At 47.7% G+C, this 19,654-nt stretch overlaps 3 protein-coding genes across 4 annotated transcripts; 1 reads left to right on the top strand and 2 right to left on the bottom strand.

The window, feature by feature from the left end:
- Positions 1 to 1,538: 1,538 nt before the first annotated feature.
- LOC127766283 (60S ribosomal protein L37a-1) lies at positions 1,539 to 3,939 on the top strand. Of its 2 annotated transcripts, XM_052291376.1 has the most exons (5): positions 1,539 to 1,653; positions 2,510 to 2,549; positions 2,629 to 2,717; positions 3,492 to 3,574; positions 3,665 to 3,939. In XM_052291376.1, the coding sequence occupies exons 1-5, from the start codon at positions 1,651 to 1,653 to the stop codon at positions 3,726 to 3,728; spliced, it is 279 nt and encodes a 92-aa protein (XP_052147336.1). In that variant the 5' UTR covers positions 1,539 to 1,650; the 3' UTR covers positions 3,729 to 3,939. The 2 variants fall into 2 exon arrangements, with proteins under 2 accessions (XP_052147336.1, XP_052147332.1); XM_052291372.1 differs by lacking the exon at positions 1,539 to 1,653 and having other exon boundaries at positions 2,483 to 2,549.
- A 241-nt stretch (positions 3,940 to 4,180) lies between these two features.
- LOC127766275 (peroxynitrite isomerase Rv2717c) lies at positions 4,181 to 7,879 on the bottom strand. Its single transcript, XM_052291366.1, has 4 exons — positions 7,643 to 7,879; positions 7,421 to 7,561; positions 4,875 to 4,943; positions 4,181 to 4,551 (listed from the first exon to the last, which is right to left on the bottom strand). Exons 1-4 carry the CDS (start codon positions 7,862 to 7,864, stop codon positions 4,432 to 4,434), a joined length of 552 nt encoding a protein of 183 aa, XP_052147326.1. The 5' UTR covers positions 7,865 to 7,879; the 3' UTR covers positions 4,181 to 4,431.
- Positions 7,880 to 8,124: 245 nt separating this feature from the next.
- On the bottom strand, positions 8,125 to 12,976 carry LOC127766268 (aspartic proteinase NANA, chloroplast-like). The gene is made up of 2 exons (XM_052291361.1): positions 12,127 to 12,976; positions 8,125 to 9,200 (listed from the first exon to the last, which is right to left on the bottom strand). Exons 1-2 carry the CDS (start codon positions 12,678 to 12,680, stop codon positions 8,300 to 8,302), a joined length of 1,455 nt encoding a protein of 484 aa, XP_052147321.1. The 5' UTR covers positions 12,681 to 12,976; the 3' UTR covers positions 8,125 to 8,299.
- Between the last annotated feature and the right edge of the window lie 6,678 nt (positions 12,977 to 19,654).

The following is a 19,654-nucleotide window of genomic DNA, read 5'->3' as shown; positions in this document are numbered from 1 at the left end:
ATTACAGACGCCAACGAACTAATCAGTGGCGGAGGGAGAGTCCATATGTACCACGCGTGCTTGCACGGTTGCACCCTCTTCGATCCATTTCATACTTTTAGGTGAGAGCTGAGGGTAGGGGAGTCCATGTCATATGTGCTTTCCAACAATAACATCTACTTCTTCCGTTTCATATTAAGACTTTCTAACATTAGTCACATTTATATATATTAATAAATCTAGATATATGTGTTTAGATTCACTAACATCTATATAAATATGAGTAATGATAGAAAGTTTTATAACCTGAAACTGAGAGAGAGTAGTATTAATTAAACCAACAACCAGCTGATAATAAGCTTTGTTATAAGCATGTGCAAGATCAAGACACTGGCATAATTCGGCATAGGTTTACCTGTCATCTTCAGAGCAAATTTAATAATAGAGCCAACAATGAGTTTATAACTTATCTTAAGTTAACATTTATAGTAAATGGGCTATAAGGTTATCTCTTTTTTTCTCCTCCTCTCTCTATCTCTCACCTATGTATTTAATGTATCTATCTTGAAATATGTGAATAGCTAGCTCTTACATGAGAGCCACCTCTCTCTATTTTTTAAATTCTCTTTCTACATAAGTTTATAAGTTTATAGTTGGCTTATAACCTACTATTATATATTATACTTGCTCTCAGCTAATACCAATCAAATTAAGCAGCGCAATATCATCGGCGCTTTTGGGCGCCTCGATCGACGATGTGTTTTTGTGCGTGAGATTACGGCCAACTAACCTTCATTACTCCAAGAGGGATCTGTGTCAAGTTGCTCCCGATTGGTTGACTTGTAACGTGCCCGCGACGATGTGTCGCATTTCCGTATTTTAGTTTTTAACTCTTTAAATAACTAACTAATAGCATTTTATTATAAATTAAGATTCATTTAACAAAAAATAGTATCATTAATTAACATTTAAATTTACTTTCATATAATTGTGATTTTATTAAATAAAATCTTGAAAAGGGTGCTAATTAAGTTTCACCGTGCTTTTTTGAGTGGGACGGAGGGAGTAATTCCAAGAGCTGAAAAGGGTGAGATCGAGATTTTAGGTCCTTTCCTTGTCCTAGAGGAAAACGCGTATGTCTTTGATATGTCCTTCTCGCTTTTCTTCCTTTTCCTGCAATTTCTGTTTCGTTTATTTGTGATGTTTGTATTTATGTTGATAGAAAAACGACATAGGATCTCCTGCATGAGCACCAGGCTTTTATTCATTTTTGTAAAGGTGATCGAAAACTTTATGTTTCTGGTTTTTGCACTAGGCAAGTGGCAACAGTGGTGTTCGCTCACAAGTCGCAAACAGTGATTTCACCTATCCTGTCAACTATCAACTGCGATTGCACTCTCACACGAGAATTCAATTCTGTTTGGTGCCTCGAGGCCCAGGTCTAACTTAGCCTCGGGTATGGGCCTAAAAGGAAGCCCATTGTCTCTGTCCACTTGGCCCGGCCCACTTATAAGAGCCCAAGCACCCGAACCACACGCCCCCCTAACCCTAACCTCCAGTATATAAGCTCGGTATCGCGCTTCCGGATCGAGCCCTCGCACGCGCGCCGCCGCCTCCCCGACCTCGCCGCCGCTTGCCGCAGACGCCTCCGTTCCAGCCCCCGTCGACGAGATGGTACGGCGCCTCTCCTCTCCCCTCTCTCCCTCCCTGCGCTGGAAAGGTGTACCTTCGTGCTGCCTTCCTCTAGATCTGCGAGATATTTGAGTGCGCTTGTGCTCTTGTATTTCGTGGGGCTGTACTACTACCTGTGCTGTTGTATTGCTGCTCGTTGGTGAATTCGTAGGCGTTGGTCCGTGGGATATTGTGGGTGCTGAATCATTGGAGTTTGCCGCAATTTGATTTCTATCGATGGGTCAGACCAGAGTTGTGTTGTCTTTTATGTTCGACGGAAACATGATTCTATTAAACATGAATAGGATGGGTTGTGTACATTTTGAGTGCTCAAGGTCAAGATATCCAAGTATTTGAGATTTGAGTTAGCATTTCATTATAAAATTTAGAGAGATTTTGATGCTAGGTCTTTAGAACTCAGTGTATTAAAAAAAATGGGTTTATTCAGAACTCTGATGCTAAACTAACTTTTCTAGGCACAAGCTACAAATTTTATCCCACTGAACTGTTTCTCTTCAATGCTATATTTGTCCACTCAATTATTCCTGGAAAATGGTCATACTTTTCTCTTTCTCCACCAATTGTTCCTGTTCCATGTTATCTTCTTGTATGACGCCAATGTTGCGTAACAGGCTTTGCAAGGCATCTAGTAGCATGGAAGTCAACTGCTTAGTTCTAGCAAATAAAAGACCTGACTTAATGCTATCTCCAAAGACAAGTTTAAATGTTTACATGCAAGTAACAAGAATTTGGCATGATACTAAGTAGTCTTTGGAATCTTAAGCCTTTAGGTTTTAACTGAGCATCACAGTTTATCTACCAGTTGTGTAACTAAATTGTTTTTGCAATGCTTACTCAGACGAAGCGCACCAAGAAGGCTGGAATTGTTGGCAAATATGGTATGGAGTTCTGTAAATTGCCTTATTTACTTGCTCACATATCTGTATTTTTCTCAACTTAACTCTTCCAATATTATAGGTACTAGGTATGGTGCCAGTTTGCGTAAGCAAATCAAGAAGATGGAGGTTTCTCAGCACTCCAAGTACTTCTGTGAGTTCTGTGGGAAGGTATGTCTTTTGTTCACTTTTTTGTTGTACATTTTTCTGACTGCTTTGTACTGTTTGTGAAGTGTTAAATAGGCTTTCCTGGCTATGCATGTGAATGCTCTATAATGTTTGTAGTAATAAATAGTATATGAAATCATACCGCATAGGGTCTAGAGTCTTGTGCTTCTGTGATCTGCTATTGCAGTAATTGATCTCAGACCAGTTCTGGACTACAATACATGCTTGCACATTGATAATGTTTTTATGCAGCAGTCCTTGTATTATATCTTTGCCTGGAAAGATGGTCTCATAATTGCATTTTTAATTCCATGCATCAGTTTCTTTTTCTTTTGCAAATCAAGATGGTATCACACACAACACTTATTTTCATCAGCTGCTGTTGCCTCTTAGCAAGGAAAGATGGATACACGTATACCTTCCGTTCCATCCATTTTGTATATTTTTCCTTCATAGAAGCTCAATCAATCTTGGTCTTAGACTTCAATTGGCCTGTTAGGAACTCTAGAGTAGTTTGATATGTGAAAGCAAGTTTCCTTATATCCCTATCTTTCTGTTCCTGCATGTTTAGACTCTCTCATAGTTGTTTTATCGTTGAATGGATGGGCGTTTTATCTCTTTTTACTGAATTGTTTCATCTAGAAAGGCGCAATACCATAAATATGAATAATTATCTGCATTTTACCCCCATAGTTGTCAGGGATATCAAGTTTCATCTGTTTTATTAAAAGCTGCAGTCCTTAGCATTAATGCTGCTGTTGTTGTGTGCTATTACAGTTTGCCGTGAAGAGGAAAGCAGTTGGAATCTGGGGATGCAAGGACTGTGGGAAGGTGAAGGCCGGTGGTGCTTACACCATGAAGTATGTTCTTGTTGCCAGCACTTTTTACCTTTAAATTAAACCATCTATTTTCACACCATATTTAGCTTATTTTGTATCGTGTCTCTGCAGCACTGCTAGTGCGGTCACTGTCAGGAGCACAATCCGTCGTCTGAGGGAGCAGACTGAAGCCTGATTGCACTACGTTTGTGCCGTAAGGAGTCCTGTGATTCTGTATCGAGTCAAGACCTATATTGGCTGTTGAGCCAAAGCACATCGTTTAGCATTTTTGTTCTCTACTTTAGGATCTCCTAAGCATGTTGCTAAAACCTGTACTTTGAAGCCATTGTGAACTTAAATCAGTTACCTGCGATCCAAATATTGAATGAGCGCTTTGCGATGCAAAACTTGTTTTTTATTTGGCTATAGCGTCTGTCATTTCGGAGCCTATTCTGTTTGGTTAGCTTAGTGAGGTTATCAAACGATTAAGCTTTGTTTAAAAATCACACGGCCCGCGGACAATCCAACCTCTTATTGAAACTCTGAAATTACCTATAGTTTCGATGGATTCTTGTGTTATGATATTGTTGTTTTGTCGATCCGTCACACGCCAACGAATGAAAAGAAGCGTTATATTTGTGAAAATACTGATGGTAAATTAAATTAAGTTTAACGCAACAAAGTTTGAACTCTCATGCGCATGAACAAGCCCGAACTCGCATGGACATTATCTGAACTCTGAAGGGCGTATTTTCAGCGTCTATTATGTCAAACTAGTAGAGGCAGGTTGCCCCAATTCCCAGATATAATAGGCAAAAATACCATTATTATTTTAACATAAAAATCCAGAAGTGCCACAGATGCCGCCGCACTGCGCCCCTAGAGGGGCGCAGTATCGTTCAAATCTTCTTCAGAAGGGCTTTGAGATGTGGCTGTAGACTGGTTGTGATTGTTGCCATCTGAACAACATATGAGAGCTCCCCATCTACCAATTGAAAAGCTCTTGTGATCTGTTTCACCTGACAAGAACACACAAGACCTTTGTCAAAAACTGTAATAATGAAAAAACACAAGCTAAATTCATCTCAGTATCATTTTAGAAGTATCCAAATTGTAGAAGTATCTAGTAAACCACTCCAGAGTTTTCAGGCTACTGAGGCTGTAGCAGTTGGACATAATCTCGGAGACCTGGTGGTTCAAGTGTGCCGATAATGCAGTAAAATCATATGGCAATGTTATTTCAATGTAGTGCACGGTATTAAGCAAATTAAATTAGTGCATTTGAAGAAAACTATAGATTGGTAATTCATCTGCAATATTCTTGTGAGCAGAACAAAAGTACCTTGGATGCGTTCCCCACAAGTTCGCTTTGGAGCGTCACTGTTTTCTTTTCAGCATCAAACGAACCCTTCTGCAATTTGGAAGTGAATGCATGGAGATAAATCGAAACACAATTAGGAAGACATATAAATTAAAAGAGCTCTCGCTAAGTGACATAAGAAACATTATCAATGGAATGTGACATAAGAAAAATTATTAATGGAATGATTAATCCGAATTCAAAACCTACTAGCTGATTCGTCATTACCTTTTGGCCGTATTAACCATTGATGTACAGAATGACAACTATCATTTGGGCATTGAACTATATTCACAAACATGTTTGGAGAGATTCTTGGAACGATTTCTGAAATAGAGGGGAAGGACCGAGCAAACCATAACATTGACAAGAATATGCAAAATGGAAACATCAGAAGATTGCAGGCTGATGAATGATCATAGTGTTAGAATCAACATGTCTGCCTGATTTAGTTTAGTTCTCTTTCTGTCGCTTTGCATAGGTCTATATGCACGAGCTGACGAGTTGTGCGGTTGCCGTGCGTGCGAGTTTATTTGGGGCATCAGAGATTATCTCGTGGCTGCCAGCGTCTCACTCCATGAACGAGACACACGTCATGCGGGACACGGCACTAGCGCGGTGTGTGAATCGCTCTCGTGTTGTTATTTCCGTTGTAACCAACTGCCTTTAGATATAGCAAGAAAACCAGAAAACGCTGCAGCTTGTTCGCAGCACAAATTTTTCTAGAGTGCCGGATTGACTACAATGTTTGTGTGCGTTGTGTTTGTTCGAGTTCTTGCCGCCGATCTATTGGGGATTCCTAACAATTGATATCAGAGCGAGGTTCAAGGCTTGGACTCGAGATCGTGCTCTTTACAACATGTTCATGTCTCGAGGATGCACTCACTCTCTGTGTCAGCAGTCAGCATCACCAACCGCACGTGCTCCTGGAGGCTCTGACTGCCATGCTTCGGGAGCGACCACAGGCTGGTTATACACCGCGTCGTCAAAGAGGCGGGAGACTCAACTGGCTATCTGCTGCTGATGAAGACAAACACAACGTACACTATGGTCAATTTGGCACGCTAGGAAATTGTGCTATGGACAAGCTGCGGAAATTGTGCTGTGGACAAGCTGCACAGTTTTCTGGTTTTCTTGCTATCTAAAGACAGTTGGTAACAACGGAAATAACAAGGCAAGAGCGATTCTCATGTCGTGCTAGTGTCGCATCATGTGCATGGTGCACGACGTGTGTCTCGGTCATGGCATGGGACGTGGGCAACCATGAGCTAATCTCGAACGCCCCAAACAACTCGCACACATGACAACCACACAACTTGTGAGCTTGTGTATATAGACCAACGCAAAGCAACGGAGAGAAAACTAACTTAAATAAATTAGGCACACATGTTTATTCTAACAAATCTCCCTCTAAACTAGTGTGCCTAATCAATTGAAACCATACTAATTTGATCTTGCAGTTCTAGAAATCTTGCATAAGGTAGCGCCTTGGTCAGGATATCTGCGCGTTGACCTCTAGTGCTGATGAAATCTAGCTGAATTTCTCCATTCTCCAATGCATCATGAATAAAATGAAACTTCGTTTGGATGTGCTTGCTTCTATCATGGAAAATTGTATTCTTCATGAGAGCCAAGCTAGACTTATTGTGCACCTTCAGCTCGACGATGCCAAATTTAGTGTTCTTGAAATCGCCAAGGAGCTGGGCAAGCCAAATGCCATGGAAAGTAGCAAGAAAACTAGAAAACGTTGCAGCTTGTTCGCAGCACAAATTTCCTAGCATGCAGGATTGACTATAGTGCAGCGGATTCATTGTCCGGCTAGGGTTCTCCGCATGTGCGATCCATTGAGATCGACTGATTTCTCTACACTAATTTGTTGTCTTTCCAGGCAAAGTGTCAGTTAAAAACCTCATAGAGTGCCATATTTTCAATGCAAGCAGCAAGATGGGTGCTTGATTTTTGCTTTTGCATGCATGCGCATTTGGTTGAGTCTGTTTGTGCATGCACTTAAGGCCAGAAAAATTAGTTATGTGAATTAATCGGTGCCTAAGCATCCATGTAGGAGACCACACATACTAATAGTCCATTTTTCTAATAAAAATGTTGTTTTTTAACTGTTGAATATATGGGTAACGGTTTTAATTAGGCTTGCCCAAGCTCCGCCCGTGGACTACAGTGTTCACGTGTGTTGTTTTTGTTCAAGTTCTTGCTGCCGATCTCTTCGGGTTCTGGGTTTCCTAATGCATAGTAGCAGGCATTGCTCTTTCCAATTATGGATAGCTAAATGTGGGTCAACACAAGTTTCACACCAGTTAAGGTCACATTTCAATGATATCGAGTGTTCCTCCTAATGGCTCTTGGCGTAGCACAAGAGAATCAATTCACTCACCAGTCAGCACATACTCTGCAGACTGCAGCTACCAGCATAGCAATTTGCGATTGTTCTCAAGGAGCATTGCAGGTGCAAGATAGACTCTTAACATCAGGCCACGTTTAGAATAATAACTCGATTGGCAGTAGGAGCTCACCTGAACCTCGGCCAGACCAGTGCTCTGCGAGATGACAACCTCGACGGAGCCGTCGGGGCGGGGCCGCCAGTACCCACTCTCGGCGTGCATCGGCTCGCCTGACGCCGCCTTCCACGTCCTCTGCGTGTACGAGATCACCGGCTGCGTGCGGCATGGTCGAGAAAAGGTAAAAGCTTTGGCGAGCGAAAGAGATATACAGATACAGGCGAGGAGGTCGTTTACCTTGGAGGGGTGGTGGGAGAAGAGGAGCTCCTCGCCGTAGCGGAAGGGGGAGATGGTGGGGAAGCTCCCCTCGCCTTCCCCGCGCCACTTCCCCAGCAGGAACGCCAGCGGCGCCACCGCCGGGTGCGGCGCCGGTGGCGGCGCGGCGGGTGCGGTTGCTCCGCCGCCTTCCATTTCCTCGGGGTCTCCGTTTCGATTCCTGGACTTATTGCTGCTCGTCATTTCGTCAGTTTGACTCTTTCCTCCTTCCTATTGGGCCTATTGGGCTTTGCAGTTCGGACGTTGAAGGGAAGCGTTCTAAGTTCTAACTGGCCTCAGGGGCAACATTTTATCTTTATTTTTTATTTTTGCGATCGACACTTTACTTAATACTTACTGACTTACTGTAGAATGGAATTCGTGGAACGTGATCAGGGGCACCTAGTATTTGCACGGAGAAAATCTATACACTTATATTCATCGGAATGAGAAGAACAGATGGGTGAAAGAAAAGAAAAGGAAAACTTATTACAGATTACCATTTTTTGCTTGATACATTTTCTCATTGCATTAGTATCTGAACACGGCGTAAAATAAAACAAAAAAAAAATCAGCCAGACCACCACCACACGGAGAAAAAAAATAAAAGAAGTGGGGGGAGTGATCGGCACCGTTGAATCAGTGCATGCACCGCGACCTCTTGAATCTGAGCCGTCGGTTCTTCAGATCGTACTCCCAGAGGTGCTCCTGCTGCAGGATGTTGCCGATGACGGACAGGCCCGGCCACGGGCCCTCCTGCAAGCCGATGCACTTCACCCCGGGCGCCGCGTCGATCACGTAGCTCTTCGCCGGCGGCTCCAGGCGCGCCGACCCGGCGAAGTGCACGGCCAGCATTGGCAACGGCGCGGCGACGTCGCTGCCCGACGGCGACGTCCAGTTGTAGCAGTAGTCGAACGGGTCCATGGTCACCCTGGGTAGCCCCGCGAGCCTCTTGCTCAGCGCCGCCACCACGGCGCGGTACGCCGGCTTGGCCAGCACCGTCAGGCTCGTGCCGGAGTCGAGGATGGCGCCGCCGCCCTGCTCGACGTCCCAGACGGCGCGCGGGATCTTGAGCAGCTCCCCGGCGACGGAGACGCCCTTGACGGTGACCGCGTAGAAGGGGCGCGTCCGTTGGTCGAGCACCAGCGGCGTCTGGCGCGCGCCGGGCGCGCCTGCGGGGGCGGGCGTGGGCGCAGGCGCAGGCTTGCACGAGGCGGTGCCCTCCGACGGGCGCCGCGAGGAGAACGCCGGGTTGGGCCCGAAGGTGAGGTAGCTGGTGGCGTTCCGCGGGGCGAGGTGGTCGACGAGGCAGTAGGAGAAGCGGCCGCCGAAGCGCGACGCGGCGCGCGACGCGAAGGAGATGTTGCTGTAGCCGAGGCTGAGCACGCCGTCGGAGGCCAGGAAGCCTTGGCCGTTGTAGGAGGTGGTGCAGCCCAGCACGACGCCGCGCAGCTTCGCCTTCCTCGCCGCGCGCCCCGACAGCGCGATGGTCGCCGAGTCGACGCCCACCGTGCCGCGCGCCGCCGACCCGTCCTTGTACCTGCGTGCCGCCGAGCAAGTCAAAATACGCCACGGTTTAATTACGTGCATGGCACATGGCGCGATTCAAGGATCGCGTGAACTCTCTTAGCCATCATCGAGGTATCGACTTAACAAAACATTGCAAATTGCAGCTAATCTTATGCCATCAAACCAATCTCCTGAAGACAACCAAATTGACCAAGTGATTGCTTTCAAATAAAAAAACACGCGAAGAAAAAAAAAAGTTACTCCCTCCGTCCCATAATATAAGAGATTTTGAGTTTTTACTTGTAATGTTTGACCACTCGTTTTATTCAATTTTTTTAAAAAATTATTATTTATTTTATTTGTGACTTAATTTATTATCTACAGTATTTTAAACACAACTTTTCGTTTTTTATATTTGCAAAAAAATTTGAATAAAATGAGTGGTCAAACGTTACAATCAAAAACTCAAAATCCCTTATATTATGGGACTAAGGGAGTAGGTATTTTCGCATGCATCCGTGCACTGTATGCAGTATGCTTGAATTGGGCAGCACTTGAAAGGCAACACAAGTGGTGCACAAGGGCTGTCCTGCAAGCTAGTAACACATCCTTGAAGCAAAATGCAATCCTCTACAGCACAATCATTGAGCTAGTGGAAAAGCCATGTCTTCTCATGAACTGTATCGCATAGACCTAACATGGCAGTGGCACAGCAGAGACCAGATCGAGATGCCCTAACATCAGCAGTGTCAAGTCCACAATGCCAACCTGATTAAGAGGGTGTTTGGTACCTCTCACAAAACCATAAGTCTCTAAGAGAGGGACTTATGTTTTTGAGAGAAGGCCCTCTCTCCCAAACACCCCCTAAGCAGACGCATGTCTCAAGAACATAAGATGGACGGTGGCACGGTGCAAATGATAGTACTTGAGTAGCAGCTCAACTCCATTCCAAAGTACTACTATAGTTATGTTTTTTAAAAGAACCGGGATCTTCAGGTAGTGCAGTTACATTTGGACCGGAGGGTTAGCTAATTTATGACGGTCAAAGCATGCTTTGACCAAGGAGAACGTGGCCCAACCGCCCAGGTATGGTCCAACACTAAGACAATACTCACGTGGGGCTACATATTTCCCCTCTCCCCAAGAGGACTAATATAGATCATTTGAGAGTTGATAGCGAAGACTATGTAAGAAACAAGTTATGTTTTGTTTTTGCGCAGATTACCCATGTCGACGTCCTTTGATGCAGAATAAAAGGGGGATTGATACTAGTAAAATCCAACATTATTGTTGCAGACTAAAAGTAATTTGATTTTGGGTCGTAAAAAGTACAAACCCCAACTCGGCACATGATATCTTCTTTGACAGATAGGCATGCAGGCGAAAGAACGTGATTACCAGTACAAGAGCAGTCTACAACTCGCATGTTCACAACAAAGCAAAAATCCAAAACGTACGTATGTATGACAATGTGGGCGGTCTCTTGCTGTTCTTTTGGCCGGTTTCGTGGGACACCTTGTTGTGTACCACAAAGAACTCCATGTCTCCATAACGCCTAACCAGTCTCGAGAGTCCACAGTGTTTTTTGTGGAATCCCAAAGGCTGAATAATTAGAGTATGCTATTTTGAAATCGATGATGATCATGCGTACATCTCTTGGTGGCAACGAAAAGAAAAGATAAACGCTTGGATGATTACGTGATCTAGTAAGCAGATGCTTACAACCTCCACTTTAATCCTATAAAGGAATATGTTCAATATCCTGACACAGTAGCAGACACTGATGGAGTACAGCCCAATCCACCGTGCACATGGCGAAGGGAGGAAAAACAAAGCCGAGCACTGCTGCCAGCAGCCACACCATGCTCGATGAACCGCAGTTTTTTAGCTATCGCTGTTGCTGCCTGCCGTTCTACGACGTCGTTGTGCCTCTTCTTTTTGTTCCAGTGCATAAAAAAACCCCAAGTAAACAACAATTGGCTGGCCTAGGAATGACCACCGGCAACGTGCATGCAGCAGCAAACAAATAGTAGTACACGGAGGACGGCCGGGCAGGCAGGCAGGCATGCATATCGATATCCTGTGGCGAGATGGGAGGTGCGTCCTTTTCTCCGGTGTCTAGGATCCAATGCAGCAGAGAACAGATGGAGGTGATGTGATCGGTCTCTCTGTCGAGTAAAGCTCTCGCTTTTCAGAGCTCGGAGATCAGCATCAAGGCGTGATTCGGCTAAAATCGCTTTCCAGAGAGCAGAAGCGATGATGGATCATGGATGATGGATGGCCTCGCGCGTGTGCCCGTGACAGCTCGGATTATTAGCGGGGGAAAAAGCATATACGAGAAGAAGACGCGATGAGTGAACGAACGCGTGTGGGCAAGCAGAGCAAAGCCCACATGACAGGTCGTCGACGCATTCAATGTGCTCCCCGAGAAAGCGACGATCCGACGACGCCTCCGACCCAAAAAAACCAGCGGCAGAATCGACCGGAGTTGCGATCAGAAAGACTTCGGTTCCGTCTCCATCGTCACAGGAGGAGTTGCGATGATGTAGAAGTATTCTACTACAATGGTATTTTTAGTACTTTGAACTGGACAAGAAGGGTAATGTGTACGCACGCAGGGGAGACAGGCCGGAGCTGCTGCCCAGAGAAGAGCAGGGCTGCGTGCATCAATGGCGCCGCATTAATCGCGGCCCCGCGGCGTCTGCCATTGCCATGGATGGCCTTGGCGTGGAGAGATCCGACTCGCCCACCAACCAGCCACTAATTGCAGCAGCTGCTGCTGCTCGCATCTCATCAATGCCATGACCGAACCGCGCCCCACCCGGACCGATCGATCGCCATTGAAATCGCATTACGCGGGCTAACGTTTTTGTATTAGGGAGGAGCAAATGCGAATGCGAATGCGGATGATGAGGAAGAAGAAGAGAGAATGGTGGTGGTGGGAGTGGGACACTGACCGGTAGTCGTAGGCGCAGGGGTTGGCGGGGGTGGCGCAGGCGGCGAGGGAGAAGGGGAGGGACTCCCTGCAGGTGGCAGACGAGCACGGGATGGGCGCCCACGTCCGGGACTTGTCCGGCCGGAACGTGCGGCGAGGGGAGGCCGGCACAGGCGCCGGGAGGGAGGAGGCGTTTCTGGGGGAGGCGGAGGCGGCGGCGGCGGCGCGGTGGCACTTGACCCAGGTGAGGTCGCTGCCGGTGTCGGCGACGAGCAGGAACGGCTGCGCCGGGGTGCCCACGCGGAAGCGCACGAAGTACTGGCCCGTCCCGGTGTACGCGCCGGAGGAGAGCGGCATCGCGAAGGCGGACGCGGTCTCCGCCGCGCGGCGCCGCCCGCGCGACGAGATGAACGCCATCCGCTCCCGGTCCATGCGCGCCAGGTCGGCCAGGGACGCCGCCGGCGCGAGCCGGAGCAGCTCGAACCGCGCCGACTTGCCGCTCGCGCCGGCCGAGGCCACGGCGACCAACAGCGCTGCCGCCACCACCAGCACCACCACGCGGCGGCGGCCCGCCATTCCCGACCCGCCGCCCCGCGGCTAGCTAGCAAGCTAGCCCGCCTCGCTCCCCGCCAAAAAAACGCGCGCGATAGTCCACCGGGACGGGGAGATCGACACGGCAATGGGCGTCGCAGCGACGGCGGCGCCAATGCGCGCGCGTCTCCTCACCGCAAAGCAGGAGCAAAGGCAAAAGCCGCCGCGGGTTCACTTCTCGCAAACTCGCGAGCGCTTCTGCTGCGGCTGCTGCTGCTGCATCGGCTTGTGCGTTGGTGTTGTGCTCGCGTTTCGGGCTCCGTGTGTGTCCGTATGCGGCAGCAGGGCTGCGTCGGAGTGCGTATTTATCTCTGCGTGGGGCGGGGCACGCAGCTCGATTTTCTTTTTTTTTTTTGGTTTAGGATCGCGCCGCGGGTAACTGCACATTTGGGGCATTTGGCCTCAAGTTGTTGCGGGGGGAACTGTGCTGTGGTGGACTGGTGGTGGAGTCCGGGTGGCGACGCGGGCTTGTGCGCGCCGTGCTGGCTCGGAGATTGGATGGATGGCTGCAGCTGCTGCTGCTCGGCGCGGCGCTTGGTCAAAGTTACGCTCGCTGCGCCGGAATTCGGCTGGATGGATGGATCCGTTCGTTACCACGGGACAGGGACGGGCATCTCTGCAGTTTTTATCTTTTCTCTTTTCAGCGCTCGCTGCTCATCTACAGGCTACAGACGAGCAAGCAGTCACTTTTGGTTTGCTACAATAGTGTAGTAGTAGTAGCAGCAGCTTGCAATGCTTGGGCATAGTTGGGGTTGTCGGGATAGGGTCGCATCGCTTTCCGCTTTGGATGTAGTACTATACATGTTACGGATGGGGTATCTATATGCGCAACAGACGTAGGGGTGAAAACGGTACGGAAATTTCCGAGAATTCCGGCTACTGTTTTCAGTTTGCACCAACCGTTTCAGGCGGTATTGATAATTGTCAGTATCGGTAATTGTCGGTGTCGGAAATGGAAACGGTAATCTCTTCCGGAAATGGTAGCGGAAATGATATGGGGTTTTTTTCGACCGTTTTGTCAGTAACCGTTTTTTATCGGTAATTTCCGTCAAATTTCCGACAAAATTCCGAAGAAGGAAGCCGGCTGGGCCTTGCTAGCAGGAGCAGCCCATTAGGCATTTAGGCCGGAAAGAAAAACCCTAGGGCGTCAGCCGGCGTGTCGCTTCTCCTTCTCATCCTCTCCCTTTCTCGCGACTCTCGCGCTATCGCACAGCTCTTCGCCGCACCGCCGCCGCCGCAACCATATGTCCACGCAGGCACACCGCCGCTTGCTAGTCCTAGCCGTCGCATCCTCGCGCCTCGCCGCGTCCCTTGCTGGAGAAGCAAGATGGCACCTACCGGAGGAAAACGCCGCATCCTAGCTTCTGGATCCATTCGACGGCAACAACAGAGACATGACCATTGAGTTCGCCACCGTTGTGTTTTCTAGGTCCACCAGGTATAGGCGTATAGCTTGAATGCTTGAGCATGATTTTTTTACATGTACAGATGAATGCCTGAGCCTTAATGTTTTTGAGCACGATTTTCTGTTGATGTGTGAGCGCGATTTTTGCAGATGTACAGCTTAATCCTTGAGCATGTTTTTTTAAGATGTATAGCTTGAGCCTTGTGTTAATCGTTAATCACTTCCTCTTTTTTTTAAGAATCTCAATCTGCTGCATCTGGAAGTGCAAGTGGAAGTCATCATGTGGGTGTGACTGCATCGTCATCCTATTGTATGCTGTAGCCACATTGATGTTGAAGTATCGTTGAATTTTGTTTATATTGTTTGTCGACCTTATTGTCAACTTATTAATCATCATATAACGGTGTTGTGTGGCATCGTGATCATGCAAGGGTGAAATTATAAGGTCATCTTCATACATAGTTAAATGTGGGATGATACCACGGTTCACTGTTTCCGACATGAATTTTCGACTTCCGACCGATAACGGTAGATTCCCGTTCCGATGGTTCTGTTTCCGATATGCCGACATTACTGATGTCGTTACCGTTTCCGAGTATACCGTTCCGATTCCATTTTCGAAAAAATAAAATGAAAATGAAAATGGTAGAGGGTTTTTCCGACCGTTTTCATCCCTAAACAGACGTGTATGCAGTAATGTTGCATCACGTCAAATCATGCTATTACAGTGTTACAAAGTACTAGTTTTGCTAATATGGCGTACTAGGACTCCCTCTATCCCATAAAAAATCATCATAGTATCGGATATGGTACATCCATGTACTATAAATTTGGACATACATTCAACCTAGTATCTGAACATACAAATCTAGATTCGTACTACTAGTATGTGTCACATCCGATACTAGGTTGGTTTTTTATGGGACGGAGAAAGTATGTGCTAGTAGCATGTACTAACTACTCCCTACGTCTCATAATATAAGGGATTTTAAGTTTTTCTTTCACTGTTTGACTACTCGTCTTATTTAAATTTTTTTGTGCAAATATAAAAAACGAAAAGTTATGCTTAAAGTACTTTGGATAATAAAGTAAGTAAAAAAATAAATAATAATTTTAAAATTTTTTGAATGAGACGAGTGGTTAAACAGTGCAAATAAAAACTCAAAACCCCTTATATTATAGGATGGATGGAGTACTAACGGTATCACATTGCTCGAAAGAAAACAAAATTATGCTTTGGTACAATCTTTCACGCATCCTTGCAGGCTCATATCCATCGTCCACACTCAAGTGCAGGCGTTCGTGTTTCGTCATTCTGTTTGTATTTACGAACGCACCCACGCAACAAGCTTAAAGCGTAAAAGCGGACCCATTGCATCGTCGCCTTCTCTGCACAACATAGTTCACGCGTCACGTCATCTGCATAAACTCTACGCCAGTTTTTTTCCCCTAGCATTTGGATTGGTATATCTCTCAGAACCAGCACGTATCCAGTTCTATCTAATCAGGTTCGAGAATGTGACTCACGAAAACACAAGTTGACTTACAAATTAACATCACTTGCCTTTTCACGCAGCACAGCATGCTCGATCGTATGACTTTATTTCCGTTGACGTACGCTATAGTCATAAGAAACAGGATGGTGACAAACCTGACTTAATTTATACCTTGTACCATCATCTTTTAAGGAAAAATCATCAGCAAAACCGATCACGAGTCCACATATCCCTCAAAACAAACACTAGCTTTCTTTTTACAAAAGGTTATCTCTCCAAGCCTCAACCGAATACGACGTGGCTCGATCCGGCATGCACGTCGTGGTGGCAGAGTACAATTGTACCTCGGCGCCTTGGAATCTTGCCGTCTGGCTCGCCATGTTCCGGGAGGTTACGCGCACAAGGCGCCACCACCCACCAGTAAGCAGACCGATCCGGCGGCGCGCGCGGCAAACGATGATTTGACACGTACGCCCTCGCATCGGCACACCGCCGCACCGCCCGGCCGGCCGCTGCGCGCTGGCTGCGCTGTGCATATACCGCCTTGGCCTTGCTTGCGCGCGCCTCGCGACAGCGGGTGGATCATATGGCGATACACTGCTGCTCCCGAATGCCCGGCGCTAATAGCGGCAGCGCCTCGCGAGGCGGCGAGGCGGGCACATGCACGCGAGACTAGCTATATGCGCGCCAGGCCAGGCGGGCGGGCGAGGCCCCAAATCAGCTTAGGAAAGTCGTTCAAGGAATTGAAGCGTTTTCTGTTTAGCATCAGGCGTGCAATCGTCCCCGTTGATTGGCTGCTAATTAATTAGGGGCTAAATTAATTAAGTTGCGTGGCGACGCGAGAGCAACGGAGTCTAGGCTAGGGTGGGCATGATTAGCTGGTGTCCGTACGTTTTATAATTAGCTAGGAGAGGGTATATAGATAATTAGTGGATTGGGTTATCATGGCAGCACTCGGGGACGTTGATCTTGGTTTGGATATAGATTCGTTGACTAATGATATATCTCACATAGTCACGTTGGTGCCCTGTTTAGTTGGCAGATTATAGACAGTTTGACCATGGAGGTTAAACCTACCAGGTAAGGAGATACTAACATGCATGAAATCTATGTTTCGAGGAAAGAAAACCAGGGAAACATGTACACGAAGGACCATATATATATGCGCAATTCCGATTGGTCTTACGTGCATATATATGACCCGTGAAAGTGCCTGCAGGTACTGCTCGATGGATCGGGTGATGATCGATAATGACGTGCACTGCATGCTAGCTGTGGCCGAAATTACACTACGTGTGATAGATTTGGGTGTCACAGGCTCACAGCTGCCTTGCCAATGCCAGCTAGAGAGCAATATACGCACGCACAAGCCCAAGTAGCAATGCAGCATCAGCGCGGCTGCGCGGCCGGAATATATCCGGGATGGAGCGCAGTGACGACTGACGACGGGTGGGGTATAGGCGTATAGCTAGCGAGAGCGGAAACGGAACCAACTCAGCGGCCAGCGCCGCGAGTGACAAAAAGGCCGGTCGCGTCCTCGTCACGGCCACATCCAGAGAATTATTCCAGATCGATCGAAGGGTGAAGGGATAACGACGGATGCATATAGTCGATCCGTCCAGCTCGATCGGATCACCACGTCGTCCGCCCGTCGCGCCACCATGTACGCATACGCATCAATCGATCGATCGATCAACCACACGCCAACCCGCCACGCCACGCCACGTATCCGCGCGTGCGCGCGCGCCGTGCCGTGCCGTGCGGGGGCTTTCGCCTCTCAGTCTCGATCGGGGGCGGAGGCGCGCCCGCGCGCGGCGCTGGTCTCGTGATGACGGAGAAAACATGCCAATATGCCGTCTTTTGATCGAGCGCGCGGTGCATGGGCGCGGCGCCGGGGAGCGCGTCTTTTCTACGGAGTAACTAGAAGCCGCCGTGTGGCGGTACCACGGCGGCTAGCCCGTCACGTCACGGGGGTGCGCCTCGGAACTTGCGTCCATGCAGGTGCCGGTTTCTGCCTGCATGCGCTGGTGAAATTGTCGGGGGCATGTGGGCACCGAGCAACCGAGGCTGCCATATGATTTGGTTTGGTGCAATATTTACTCCTAGGGAGGATTTATCCGCGCTGGCCGCTGTACCGTGGTCTAGGGCATGTGTAAAATGTAAGCCACTGTTAAAGTTTTCTCACCAACTAAGAATACTCGTAGGGAAACTCAGCTCGCAATGGAGGATATCCCTGATGGGCTCTAAAAAACTAAAGCAACTTAGGCCATGTTTAATTCAGCTTAGAATTATTATAATCTAAATTATTAGAAGTAAGCTAAAACAAACATATATGATAGATTATTGTAATCTATAAGCTAGATTACTGTAATCCGATAAGCTGCTCGTCATGTTTGATTCAGCTTAGGATTATTATAATATGAATTATTAGGAATAAGCTAAAACAAACAGATAGCTTATTATGATATATTATTATAATCTATAAGACAGATTACTATAATCTATTAATCCACTCTAAAAGTGCTTTTTTAGATTATTGGGTGGTTAACAACTAACAAACAACTTATAATCCAGGAAAACAAACCGCTCACAGCTTATTATACGTCGATTTATTATAATTCAGCTTATAGTAATCTGTTTTAATAATCTAGATTGCAATAATCTTAAGCTGAAACTAACAGGGCCTAAAGGTGTTTTTTTAGATTATTGGGTGGCTAACAGCTAACAAACAACTAATAATCCAGAGAAACAAACAGCTAGCAGCTTATTCTATGTCGATTTATTATAATCCAGCTTATAGTAATCTAGTTCTATAATCTAGATTACAGTAATCTTAAGCTGAAACAAACAGGGCTTTAATAGAGACACTCCAACCCACAATGGGTAACCCAGCGTACAAAGCCCCATATTTATTTTTACTACCCTACCCTAATCTCTTTCTCCCGCTCCCCATTCTCCTTTTTTCGCCGCCGCACTTGCCTCTCCCTCTCGCCGTCACCGCCGCTCACCTCTCCCGTCGCCAACGGCCGCGAGGATGACGAGGAGGGCCGCCTCTCCCGTCGCCGGTGTCCACCGCCACCCCTCTCTCTCTCCCGTCGCCATCGTCGCCATCCACCTCAGCCTCCTCCGTCGCGCCATCATTACCATCCACCCCGGCGCTCTCTCTCTCTCTCTCTCTCTCCAGCGGCGAACGCGAGGGCGATGAGGAGGACCGTCGCGGCCGCCGGAGCTTCGTCGGCGAGGGCGACGAGGAGAGCCGCCTACTCCGCCCGCGGATCCGTCGCCGCTCTCTCTCTCTCTCTCTCTCTCTCTCTCTCCGCTGCTATTTCCGGCCGCAGCTTGAGATCCCGCCGCTCCCTCCACTGATGGCTAAGGCGAGCTCGGCCGACGGCTGCCGCGGCGCGCGGTGGCCCCGTCACGGATCCATCATCGTGGCGCGCGGTCGGTCTCTCTCTCTGTCGACGTTTGATGTCGTCATTCTGGTATTTGCATAGTATGGGGATCGTCGATGCTAGGATATACGCGAGACTGAGGTAAAAGAGATGGAGACAGGGATTTTTATACAGGTTCGGGCCCCTGAGTTGTCAGGTAATAACCCTACATCCTGTTGGCCGAAGCCGGTATTGCTCTTATTCACCATAATCACACCAGTACAATATGTGGGTAGCCTATCTAACTGTTGTCGACATGCCGGTCTGAAGGTCTGACTCGTAGTCGACAACAGGGTAGTTTTCCTCCTCGAATCCGTGTCCGGCGAGATTAGAGATAGCGCTTTCGTCTCTCCTGACGGTATCCAGAGACACCGTAGGGGAATAGCCATGCCTATCCCTGAAGTCGATATCCGGCGGCGTGTCTTGGTGTATGTTGGCTTGTATGTTGTGGCTTCTGGTGGGTGTATGTTGATTGTCATGGGTGTCTTCCATGGTCTCCTCTCATGGTGGTTGTTGATCGTGTTGATCGTCTCATCATGGTTAGTGTGTGTCCCCCTGTCCTCCTAGGGGGGCTTGTATTTATACCCATAGATGTCCTCTTGTCCAAGTAGAACTAGGGAAACCAAT

The sequence above is a fragment of the Oryza glaberrima genome, chromosome 1 (assembly GCF_000147395.1).
Source record: "Oryza glaberrima chromosome 1, OglaRS2, whole genome shotgun sequence".
In the NCBI taxonomy this organism is placed as follows: Eukaryota; Viridiplantae; Streptophyta; class Magnoliopsida; order Poales; family Poaceae; genus Oryza; species Oryza glaberrima.
The sequence above is the reverse complement of the archived record's forward strand: the minus strand, read 5'-3'. Positions and strand labels throughout refer to the sequence as shown.